The 12,965-nt window shown below is 42.3% G+C and overlaps 1 protein-coding gene across 4 annotated transcripts in view; it reads left to right on the top strand.

The window, feature by feature from the left end:
- TOX (thymocyte selection associated high mobility group box) overlaps positions 1-12,965 on the top strand; it is a 235,932-nt gene that overhangs the window by 12,466 nt on the left and 210,501 nt on the right. The window contains exon 1 of one of the 4 annotated variants that reach the window (XM_063326917.1): positions 1,141-1,379. The exons of 1 other annotated variant lie outside the window; for it this stretch is intronic. In XM_063326917.1, coding sequence (XP_063182987.1) covers positions 1,278-1,379 — 102 coding nt within the window. In that variant the 5' untranslated portion in view covers positions 1,141-1,277. Of the gene's footprint in view, positions 1-1,140; positions 1,380-2,837; positions 2,997-3,281; positions 3,386-12,965 lie in introns of those variants that run through there. 2 more of the 4 variants (XM_063326916.1, XM_063326922.1) reach the window with 2 other exon arrangements.

Here is a 12,965-nt window from a genome sequence, read left to right as displayed (position 1 = left end):
ACCCAGGCCAACCTCACAGGACTGAGCAGGCAGCCGGGGCACGGGCCCGGCCTTTGCAAAATGGTTGTGGAGATGGGCCGGGGGCTGTGGAGATGGGCCGGGGCGCTGCTCTCACAGAGGCACCTCAAGGGACCTGCCCGCGGCCGCACTGGCAGCCTCTGGCCGACCCATCCCGGGCCGAACCCCTCGCTCCCCAACGGCCGCTGCCACCCTGCCCTTCGGCTCCCGATCTGGGCCCAGGCCGCCGGGGAGGCAGGCCGCGGAAGGGTGCCATAGTAACCGGCGGGGGGCCGGGCGGCAGCGGGGGGCCGGGCGGGGAAGGCGGGTAGGAGAGGGCGGGGACGGCGGCGGGATGGCGGGCGCCGCAGCGCCCCCTCTCCGCCACTCCCAGCCCCGTCCCCGGCGGCCGCAAATGGCTCTTCCCTCGCCGGCCCCTTTGTGTGAAGCACACCCGGAGCCGCGACTCCGCCGCCAGCCGAGCCGAGCCGTGCCGTGCCGTGCCGTGCTGTGCCGTGCCGTGGCGAGCCGAGGGAGGCGGGCGGCGCGGGGCGGCCATTCCAGCGCGGGCGGACTCTGCCTCGCCGCTCCCCCCCGGGGGTACGCGGGGGGCCCGGCCGCCGCCTCACACCTCCCCCCACCCCCCCAGCCGGCCCCGCTCTTCACGGTGGAGGGCAACCGAAACACACCGCCAGCCAGCCCAACCAAATAAATAATAACAATAATAATAATTAAAAAAAAAAAAAAGAACGAAAGAAAGAACGGGAAAAGAACAGAGGGAGCGAGCGAGCGGGAGGGAGGGAGGGAGACGCGAACCAACTCCGAGGCTCCCATAAAGAGAGGCGCAGACGGAGCGAGCGCCCCGGTGCCGATGCGTGGGGGAAACAATAAGTACTCGAAGTTACCTGCCCTGCCGTAGAAGAAGGAGGGTTTGTTGGTTCTCTCGCAGACATCTGCAGACCGGTGCTTTTTTGGAAGAGATTTTTTTTTTTTTTTTTTTTACACCCCCCCCCCCCCTTCTCCCCTCTCTCTCTCTCTCTCTCTTTACAAACCGCAAACGGATGTGAGGCAGGGAAGGTGTTTCTTTGACTACTGAAGTCAGGCACCTCTTTTTTTTTTTTTTTTTTATTCTTCTCAGTCTTGTTGTGTGTCCCCCCCCCTCCCCTCACACACACACACACACACTCTCACACTCACACACACCCCTTTTTGCACCAACGTTAACGACCAAAAAAAAAAAAAAAAGAGAAGGAAAGGAGTTTGCTTGATGTTTTAGTGAAATGGACGTAAGATTTTATTCACCACCTCCTCAGCCTGCGGCCGCTCCTGATACGCCTTGTTTGGGACCTTCCCCCTGCCTGGACCCCTACTATTGCAACAAGGTGACTCGTGTTTTGTGTCGTCCGAGGTGTTTTGGTTTTTTTTTTATCTGTGCTGTCGGTGTGTGCTGTTGTCGCGGCGCGTTTTGCATGAGCCGGCGCTGCGCCTTGGCGAGCCGCGCACCAAGTTCACCGGCCAGGCGGGGAGCGGGCAGCGGCACTTGCCGGGCTTTGGGGTTTTTTTTTGGGGACCCGCGGGTGCCACCCGCCGCGGAGAGCCGCCGCCGGGACACGGACCGGCACCCCTTCCGCAGGCACCCCAAATTAAAAACCCCGGAGTAGTTTGGGGGCGGGCGGCTGGAGCGGGGTGGGGGGTGGGGGGGGTGGGGGTAAGGGGGAGTGGGGTGGGGGAGGCATTTTCCATACCATCTTCCCTTTCGGAGAATACGGCGTGGACAAGGATGTTGATTGCAGAGGACTTGAATTTCCAGGGCTCCTGTTAAGGAGAAAGATCGCGCCCGCCACAATCCGGCAGAAACTCTCTGCCCCGCCGCAGTTCATGTGTCAAAGCGGTACTTGGCGGTGCCGGGAGCACGTTTGTGTGTGTGTACGTGTCTATGATGTGTATATATACATATACATACACACACATCTCTATATATGCACAGTAAGTGTGTATAAGTGTGACAAGCCGGTTCAGAACATCGTCTCGACTTTGTCCCGGCTGTGCAACCGCCTTCCCAATTTATCAGTAACTTGATTAAACCGCTGCAAATAGGGTCAGTGCCTGAGGAGAGCTAAGTTTTGGGTCCCCGAGCCCTGGGGGACGGAGGAACTGCAGAGGAGGGTCGCGCTAGCCCAAATCCCCGGTTTGGTTACGAGAGTTTGGTGCTGCGATCCGGGAGCACTTTGCGTTACTTTTGCTGCCGAGGAAGGGGGCTGGGGTTCCCGCATTGTTGCTGCCTCTGTGGCCTGAGCCAGCTGGTGCTTTATGCATGAGCTGCACTTTCTCTGCTGTTACGGAATGGGCTTTGCACATGAATAAAACGCTGGCCGTAGGAAATAATCAAGGAAGTGCGAGCTATACCCAGAGCACTTCCCCAGCGCACCCCCGCCGGGGGAGGAAAGCCGTGAGCCAGCGCTTTCCCCGAACGATGCCTTTAAACCTGGGCTGCGCTCAGGGCCGCTTGTTTAGAGACCTGCCCTGGAAGCCTGTGGCAGGCTGCCGCGGAGGTTCTCCGCCGCGGGAACTCCGCCGGGCGCGGGGCTGGCCGCTGGTGCGGAGGGTGGCGGCGGGGCGCGGTGTCGGGGGGGCAACCGAGCCCGGGCCAGGCCCGCCGGGGACAGCCCGGTTCGGCGCTCGGGCTATTGTCACGGCGGTCTCACGTGTCCGAGGGATGCTGAGGGCCGTCTCTTTCATTCCGGGCAGCTGCCTCGATGCAGAGATAAACGGCGAAATAGCGCGTATCGGTGCTCAGGCGGGGAGGCTGCGGCGCCGGGGTGAAGCCCTCTCAGTTTTCAGGAAAGATTTCCCACATGGTCTCATCTACCAATCACAACAGAAAGGACCAAATTCATCCTGGCTGCATTTCACATATACTCAATGGAGTTCTAGAATTCAGGGATAAATCTAGCCCTTTGTGGTGGATGCCTAAGGATATTTCAAGGGAGATCCCAGAGGTATGACTGTTAGCGGTGTTCTGAGTAACTGTATTTTGCAGCATCTGGCAAACCTGCCCTATAGATCGGAAGTTTGTGCCAGGAGTGAACTTTGTGCAGCAGTAAGAGTCCAGATGCGTAGGAGCCTGTATGTGTGCCTTAATTTTTTCTAAGTGCTCTGAGTAATCAGGAGGCTGCTGCTACCTTTGATCTGTGGCTTGCCGTTGTTTTGTCTGTTGTCCTTTTTTTTTTTTCTTTTTTTTTGTAAATCGTAGCCATAAAGTGTTGCCAAGTGAGAGGCTTGGGCTAATATTAATGACATAAGTACCAAAGTGTCTGAAGACCCATTTGGCAATGAAACTGGACAAACGTTATTAAACCTATCAGTGATTTAAAGCTTCAAAAAGAAGGTAATGACTTGAATACACATTTCACTCATCATTCTTGAGATAGTGGACCAGATTTAATTTAAAAGTTAAATGCTTTGGAAAATCAGGAATTACTTTAATATATTAAATCATTTTCCAATTAAGTTCCTTAAATCATTTTTGGTGGGTTGCACTGCAAATCGAATAAATTAATTTAGAAAGTCATTTTCAGAATTTCTTTACTAGCTGGTTAAAGCTTCTTTTAAGTCATGCCATGTATGAGGGAGCAAACTGTTCTTTTTAAATGCAAATGAGACGCTCATTCTGTAGACAAGTTGCAACTCTTCTATTTCACTTTGCCTGAACTGATAATGTGCTTAAAAGTGCACAGTCATAAGACATATGTTTTATGCTTGGAAAAGACTTGCCAGGAATGTTTCAGTATAAGATACAGAGTATAGGACAACTATCTTTTTCAGATGTCTTTGCCACTGACCATCGATTACATTAAATGGACAGAGTAGGTTTGCCAGGCCCCTTGGAGGTGTACATTTACTGAACATTTCATTTTTCACCCCCTTCACTCTCTCCCTTCGCCCGGCATGATTAACATTGCTGTGAAAACTTATCTGACTTGTTCTAAACATGTCGTCATGTTACAGTATTGCTCTGTCACTCATTTTTGTGCTGTGTGTATTTAAGGAGTTTGAAGGGCAGGAGGCCTGCAGAATTTTGCGTTCAGTAAGTTTGGTTGAGTGTTTGCTCTTGATCTCACCCCAGGAAAGGAGGTGATGGATGGAATGTCATGGATCCATATTCCAAGTTGGAATGGTGGTCTTGATTAGGTCTTTACCTGCAAAACTCATTCAGAACTGGATCTTGTTTCTTGTAAAGTTAGTTAAAACTTGCTTTGGGCACTTACTAGTGGATTTGGCCCTTGTTTTCCTACCTGGGTTTTGGAGCTTGGGGTTTTTTTTGACAAATACGGAAGATTTTAGGTCTGCTTGAGCTGCTGGTAATTTAGAGCGTATTCCACAAATACTTCGGCTTTTTGAATTTTCTAATTGTTCTGTTGGCACTAGTTTTTTCCTTATCAGAAGATTGTTCATAGCGTATGAGTGAGTTCCCAGGCACATGCACGGGAGATTCATTGAGAGGGCATTTTTCTGTAGCCAACGGAACATGCAATAATGTAGATTCAAACAGTCTCCTCTTATCTTACAATTTTCAGTTGGCAGGCTTTGTTTCAGAAGACTGCTTAGTTCTTTATTTTATAAACCTAAAATAGCATTCTAAGCATCTTAGTCTAATATTTCTCTATCTGCTGTGAAAGCTCATTATACTCTGCATATATTGTTGTGCAGGCTTTTCCTTGTTTCTCTCGCATTACCCATGGAGAGAGAAAAGTGAAAGAACAATGCAAACAATGTTGGTTATGACAACTGTATGAGGTATCTCTTATACAAACAGACAGAATGGACGTTATGCTGCGGTATATAGGTCAGCCTTTGAAATAACATAGTGGAGCTCTTACGCTGGACAGACAGATTTAGAGTTACTGTCCGCCTCTTGAAACTTGAAGCATAATTGCATTTCAGACATTTACAGGCTAATATGAGTAGTCTGTTCAGTTGAAGTTTGTTTTAAGAAGCATCATGTTCCTAAATTGAGTTGAATGCCATAAAAGAAATAACTTTGGTAATCCGAGTGTCTTAATTTTGTAGAAGAATATGGTCAAGGATTTCAACCTGCTTGAATAAGTCGTATCATAAGTTTAAATGTTTATGTAGAGAGCAATAAATAACAGCCTTGTGGCTTTCCGTATTGAAGTGTCACCTCCAAAGGCCGCTTCGATCAGTACTGTAAGAAGGGTTTGTATATTTTCATACTTGCAACTTTACAGTGTTTTCAGATTTCTGCTCACATAAAGTGCAGTTATATAATTATAGTTTGACACAGCTAATGACAGGGACGCTGACCCCTGCCAACAGTAGGGAGAAAATAATGGTCTTTACTGCTCCCAATGGTTAGCCTTGCAGAATTATGCACTAGATTCTTCTGTGATTTGCTACCTGGTTCAAAAATACAGGAGCCTACAACTCATCTTTCTTGTATTCACTGGTAGTTGTCAGTGCAGTGGAAAAATACAGCCAGACAGCGGAGGTAGAATGATAGACTGTAGTTGCTTTTAAAAGGAGGACTACAGAGGGGAAAAAAGAGAGGGAGGGAAGCAAAACCCTTCAAAATGAAAACAGCGGCATGACATTGGGTAGAAGTGGATAAGGAGATATAATACAGTGCTTTGTAAGCAGGTAACAATCCCGCTCGTAATCAGAATTCCACGGAGCAAGAGTGCATATATTTATATACAGTGTTTAAAATAATTTATTGTGTAAGCTTAACCCCACCATAGAGACTACTCTAAGTAAAATGTTCCATGGCTGTTTACAAAGTGTACATTATTTCCAGTGGTTTGCTTCTATCCACTCTCTATCTGAAACTCAGAAAAGAATTGTGGAAGGCCAGCGCTGTGAAGGACAGCTCTAAAGCTGAAATGCTGTGTTAGTGTTTTGTCCGAATTTTAGATTATGCTTATCTAATAGATCACCATTTCTTTATTCTCGGCATTTTTTTTCCTTAGACGACTACCTTGTCCTCTACTGCTTTAGAATCATACTTGAAATTTGTTGGTGCCTCTTAAAGAAAAGATTAAATAGTTACATCAGTGTTGTTGATTTTTAAGTGTTTTAGTTAGTTTCAAAAAGTACCTCATAGGAAGAAGGGAAATGGACTTTTTTTTCATGGGTTCCCAGACCTTAGAATATAGTTTGAGAGTTACGGGCAAGCCTCAAGTGTGCCTCCTTAAATTCCAGTGTTTCAGAAAAGAAGTGATCCCAATACAGGAAAATATTTATGTATGTCTCAAAGATGTTCTATAAACCCAAGCATTCACAGTAATTTTTTTTTTTCTTTCTGCCAACCATCAGTACCTTGAGAGAAATTATGTTTTATTCTCTTCCCAGAGTGACGTGTTTAATCTCTTAGGGCATTACCCTCAAGCAGCCTATCATGAGGTCTTCGGAAAAAAGTGAAAACTGTAAACTATTAAGAATGCTGAATTAGCTAAACACTACAGTGCATGCAGAACCTTTGCTGTTTACGTTAAACCAAAGAGCAGCTGGAGCTGCATTTAAGGGCTTAAGGAGCTGATACTGTGGAGTACTGGGCAGTCCCAGCTCCTGTTGAATTTGGTGCACGTTGGGGACAACCACACTTCACCGGGAAGAGCTGAGCACCCTCCTGTCCTCAGATTCCCATCTTATCAGGACTTTCTCGTCTTGCTAACACTGCACGGAAGTGTTGGAAAATGGACTATGTTTAAAGCATGACTTTATATTAAGCGGAGAAATGTCCTAATCACAGTAGGATTTAGATGAAAATTCTTGGCTACTTAAATCCTGTATTGATGGCAGATACAACAAAGCTTAGACGGTGGAAGTAAAAAAGCTTCTTTTGATGGCTCTCTCAGCATGGCTGAAGAGTGACCTGACAGCACCACTTCTTGTGGTGAGAGGGTAGTCCCTGGATCAATCCAGACCTTGGCTTCTGGAACTGACAGCGGTGGCAATTAGTGGCAGCTTTGTTTATCTTTTTGAAGTGGACACATGCTCTGTGGATGTCTAGCATGGGCTGCATACACTGAAATACTTATTTTAAATGTAATCTAACCATGTTTAAATGTTTAGTTCTTGCAGTTGGACTAGATGATCATTGTAGGTCCCTTCCAACTGAAACAGTTTATTCTATTCTATTCTACTGTTTTAGATACACAACTAGGTACTGATTTTCTGCCCAAGGAGTGATTTCTCATTAAAAATGCCGAGTTATAAACCGCTCCAAAACATGGTTTATAGCAGAAGCACCAAATGACTGTTAATTATAGCAGCGCTTCCAAAATACTTTCAGACATGGAATTCACATCAACCTGAATGAGATTTTCTTGGTCATAACGTTTTTCCCTACAGCATTCAGTTGGAAAATAGCAACATTGCATTATTCTCTGGTTAGGCACAGATTATGTAGCGTTAGAAGCGGCAACAAGCATCGCCCTTCCCCAGCAGCAAGCGCCCAGAAGAAAATCTCATCTCCCCTTCCCCTGGAATATCTGCATTTTATGTTCATTGGTGGTGATCAGTTTTAGGTTAGTAAGTATACAATATTTTGCTCTTGACTTAGATTTTCAAATTTAAAATCGTTTTTCAGCAGAGGTCTTGGTGCAACCGACATTTGTAATGTCTGTGGTTTTCTTTTGCTTCTTATGTTTGCAGTAAGTAGTTTATTTTTAGCATTTGAATTTCATATGGCTCTACTAATATTTATATCTTATCTTTCAATTGCACATATGCTAACAGTTTCTGAACTGTTCATTTAATATTTCTCACTGGGCTGCTATTTGATTTGCTGTAGACCCTCGTAGTATGGTTTCCTCCCAAGAAACACACTGCTTTCTAAGTTGCAAAACATACTTGAGTTACATGAGCATCTGACAAATGCAGGTTAGTGGAAATGTCAGAATGTTTTAGCATTCACATTCTTGACCGTTAAACCGCTCTCTACCAATCAGAAGTGGCACGAGTGGCTTTTTTCAAAGGTCCTGCTGGCTAAGCATGGAAATTGAGCTGCTGTGGTAGTACTTCTGTCTCCTGCTATTGTTGTTGACGATTATATGGTCTTAAAGGTTAAATGGAAGTTACTGTAGCTGGTATGTATTTTTGTTATATTAAGGAAATCTGCAGTGAACTCCAGTTACTTATTCTATATGCAAGAAGAAATCAGAACTCTGAAATCAGACAGTGATAACCTGTACTTAGGGAAATGTGTCAGTAAGGGAAGTATAAAGTCTGTAATGTGAAGCAAAAGATTTATCCAGACAGTTCTTGCCAGAAGAATGAGAAGATTATGTATATGTATAAATTCCTATTGTATCAGTGCTACTCTATATTATGTGCACACGTATGTTTCTGCTTCATTATATATTGCTCACTTTGAAGAAAGTGAACTTACTCTGAGAATCCATCATTTCTATCCTGTATTATAAGGAGCTGGCTTTGAAGTCATGTTCTGGTCACAGTTGCCAAAAGTGTGTAGGTTTGTGTTCATGAGTAAGAGAAAACATTTGTTTCTTATGCGAGCATTGTGTTTGCATCAACCCGAAATAATAATAAATAGTAAAAGGAAAAATAGTGGCGAAAAGGGAAGATAACCTTTCAAAAAAGTATAATTCATCATTTGGCAGACACAGTTGTGAACATTAGTCATAGAAACCTGCAGATAGTAGAGGCTTAATATCAAAGCTAATGATTTATTTTATGTTAATGACTTTCTGCTAGGGCATAAAAGACTGCTCATAATGGACTCTCAGTGCTGTGTTCAGTTGCGGAGGCTAATGGGATAATCTTACCCAAAATTAAGCTTTTTGAAGTAAACCATGGTGTTATTTTTTCAAGTTAACTCTTAAAAATGCATTCTCAAGCAGACTTTTTTGAAAAATGCTTGTAATCTTTATAGGAAAATGTAAGGCAAGTTTTTTTTTCTTTATTAGCAGTTTTCTTAATTGTGTTGGAAATGTCTGTTTGTGTTTTTTCACAGTTCTGAAGAATTATATTCATGATGTGGAAGTCACTCACTTGAGTGGTTTTGTTATAGTGCAGTAAGTTTTTGTGAGGCACAGTTGCTTTTGCAGGTTGAACAATGGAAAAGAAGAATAATTTTTTTAGTGGGCTGGCCAGTAATTTGCTAAATGGTAGTGAAACTCTTAGTTTTGCATTGAGAAGTTTTTAAAATCATGTTTACAATTAGTTATAACCAACATTATATTTCAATAAGAGATAATTTGCCTACTAAAGTTCACATAATGTGCTAATCATGTCTAGTGGTTAATAAAGGCCTCCTATCTCACTCCCCTGATGGCTATAAAAGGCTATTATGTTCATGGCAGCAGTTCAGGTACAGCTGCTGTGTGTTAATAATGCATCATTGTCCCACTAATAAACACAGCAAAGGTCAGCAACCCTGAGCACCTAAAACACCTATTCTCTTTCCAAAATATTTATTAACACCTTAATGGCGTATCTATTCATTTTGGTTAGGATTAGATCGGTTAATGACCCTCATGGAATCCCGTGTGTTCACGTTTTGCAACCTACATGCTGTTGTGAGCTGTTGCACTTATCTTTCCTCCTAAACATTTCTTTTTCATCGCAACTATGTGTTGTTTTAATTTAAGATTAGCATTTCGTGGTTACTTTATGATTAACTTACTTTGTTACTTAGTCTGGCGATTTTCATTTTTTTTTCCTCAGCTAATTTAAGATTATATTTAGAGGCTGAATTTTCACTAGTTAAGACACTTTATAGAAATTGTAACTGTGTGCTAAAAACTATGTGATTGTGTAACATTCATTCACACATGCACACACAGAGATGTGTGTATACATGTCTGTATACATGAGCAGTATTTCTGTAGGTTCCATATGTAATTTTACACTAGTGACTTATGTTTTCCTTTTCAGCATAGATTGCTGTATTCATAAAGGTTTTTTAAAATGCATTTTCTACAGACAAAGAACATATTCACATGGGATTTCCATTTTGCCAGGGAAACATGCAAATCAATAGGCCAGCACTTATCTGCATTAAAATTAGGTATACTGTAATTTATGGACGCAGTGATATTGTATTTGTCTTGCATAGCCTCAGATATTCTTTAAGGTAGCCTGGCTATGTGTCCTTAGAGAAAAGCAGAAGTGTTAATTGAACAAAATCTCATTTTCTCATCTTGTAGTATTGCCTTTTGTTTTCTGTTACTCATTTTGAAAACCTGATTTTTATTTTTTTTTTTTTTGTGCCGTGTGATTTACAAACAAATGTTCAGAGGGCAGAAAAATACCACTACTCTTCCATCAAGAGAAATGAAAAAGCTTAACTAGCTGACGGGTTTCTATTTGGTGTAGCGCATAGCTTCAATGACACATTTGTCATGCTTTAAATATATAATACATACAATAAAATATGTACAGGCACAGTTGTGATATATGTAGTGTCTGGCTCCGTTGCTATTGTTTGTAGTCTCTACGGTTGTCATACGTTGTTCTTTGCACATCATACCCTTACAGCAGAATTTGACACAATTTCTAGCTTTCAGTCCTGCACCATTTTCATTGCACAATATACATGAGTTTGACAGGGTGTGTTGAGGACAACTCTGGCAAGCAATTGATATTTTGAAGTGGCAAGCGTTTCAGCAGCTGCCTGCTTGTGAAAAAGGAATGATAAGATATACTGTATTGTTAGTTTCAGGCAAAGCATTAAGGTTTAAGCTCTGTAAAAATGTACACATTATTCGTCAGTGGTGAAGCAAGCCTTTTATGTTTTTTAGAGCTTAGCTCTCCGGCTGATGTGAACTAGAATGACATTGGTTTAATGGTCAGTAAATGAATAGGAGTACTTTGAATTTGAACCGCTGCCAATTTTGCACCGACAAAGAGACTGACAAAAGAAAGATTTTATGTGAAAGCAAAGCACAAGCAATGTTTGGGGAGGTGGGGAGAGGGGTAGAGGAACCCGACAGAAATATTCTCCAACGCAGCCTTGTAATGATACTAAAATTGTTAAAACACATCCATTTTACATGGCTCATCGGCTACGAACCTAAGCTGTTTCATCTAATGTTCTTTAAAACCTGTTGTATACACATAGTCTTTTAGAATATATTCATATGGAATTTACAGTGTGTTTTTCTAAATACCACACTGTGCCCTGAAGGCCTGTTGGCAGAACATCAGAGTTGTCCACTGCTGGAGTTCCCAAGTCTCTCTCTATCTGGTAGTGGGAAATTGTAGTTTAATCAGTTATGGCACTTTCAGTGTGTAACATTCATTAGTAAGGCAATTTGTCATGACTGTTAATAGTCAGGATGCATCTGCTCTCTCTTCAGTTACAGAGCATGATAAGCAAGAGGGCAAATATTTCAATATCTAGTAATATTAGCATGTTTGAAAGCTGTAGTTCAAGGTTAGTGCTCAAAACACAAACAGCAGATTAATAATGACCTATTTATTTTTACTGGTTTTACCTTTACAGATTTGATTTTGAAGTACGCTAATGCTCTTATGAGCTGTACATTATCTAACTGGGTATTAGAAACCAAATGTTAGCATCTTCAGCACTTATCAAAGACTTTTCATCTATTGTCACAAATTCAAAGTTACAATGTTTTCAAAAAGTTGCAAATACTTATAATTGAGCCACATCATTTTCCAGCGTGTCAGTAACAAATTGTTCACAGTATCATTTTTGGCAGTAGCAGGCCTTTTACAGCCTTAGTTTTGTGGCTGGGCAGCTTATAATATTATAAAAGATATTCGGTGCTTACCAAATAGACAACATGCAATTAGAAAAATGTTCTCTTCTAGCTAAAAACTGCCTTGTAATCATTGTTAATTGTTCTAAATCTGAAAGGTTAAATTGTTTCCTACAGCCAAGAAAGGTTAGGGTTTTTTTTTCACATATATCTGATAACCTCATGTATTACATAATATGATAGCTTCACACACAATAGCTTTGTGACACATTTTAATTTTTAATGAAAAGCCCCCCAAATTTTAACATAATGATTTCTTTAGAAACCGAGCCCAATCTTGGTAAAATCCGTTCTTGCTAGTAACAAAAGCTGTTACTGTTTAAGTTCCTGTTCAGCAGTTAGTTGGTACGCTTCACTGGATGTTGTCAAAAAGGCTTTTCTCTTGATTGACAACCCCGTAGGAATGTGAATGGAGATTTTAATTGCATATCATGTGTGCATATCAGAGTGAGTGGATTCACTGACTCTGCTTAGCTCCATATCTCTACAGGTCAGCCATGCCAAAACACTTCTTTTTTTTTTTTTAATAAGCAATTGATATATTTTCCAAAGAGAGAGAAAAAGGGCATGCACGTGAAGAATGGACTGTAAAGCAAAAGATTCCAGTGAATTTTGGAAGAAAAACGAGTGCAATAAGTTTTCAGAACGTTTTAACACAATTAAGAGGTATTTTGATAATGTAAATTCATTTCAAATCTAAGGTGGCCAAAGATTGCCAGAACATATTTTTCTTCTGGCATTTGCTAGCAGAAGTGTGTTTATCTTTTTACTTTTTTTCCCAAGAGTACTTTGAACAAAATCAGTCAAAAAAAAAAGCAAAGTGAGTGGAAAAATTTACTGAGGCAGGCTACCCTTGCGTCTTGCACCTTTGCAGAAGGCACGGGGAAATGGTGGGGATTTCTTCATATAAGTGGGAGATAGTGGGGTTTCTCATTAATACTGGATTTGATCCCCACTCTTTGGGCAACACTGTTACTTTAGGGGGGAGATTTACCTACGTAAGGACTGGCAGAGACCTCAGTTTTGAGTCTGATAAAAAATCCAAGTTTTGATATAAACTGTAATGTGACTTCAATATTAATTTTTCTTCTTAAGAACAGTAAATGATACGTCACTGCAAAATGACACTGATAAATAGACCTCAACATTTTCCATAGACAAGAACATTGCAGGTGAAAATGACAAAGCCAAAGATTCGTT

Source organism: Chroicocephalus ridibundus, chromosome 2 (genome assembly GCF_963924245.1).
Source record: "Chroicocephalus ridibundus chromosome 2, bChrRid1.1, whole genome shotgun sequence".
Classification (NCBI taxonomy): domain Eukaryota; kingdom Metazoa; phylum Chordata; class Aves; order Charadriiformes; family Laridae; genus Chroicocephalus; species Chroicocephalus ridibundus.
This window is presented reverse-complemented; position numbering and strand designations above follow the sequence as displayed.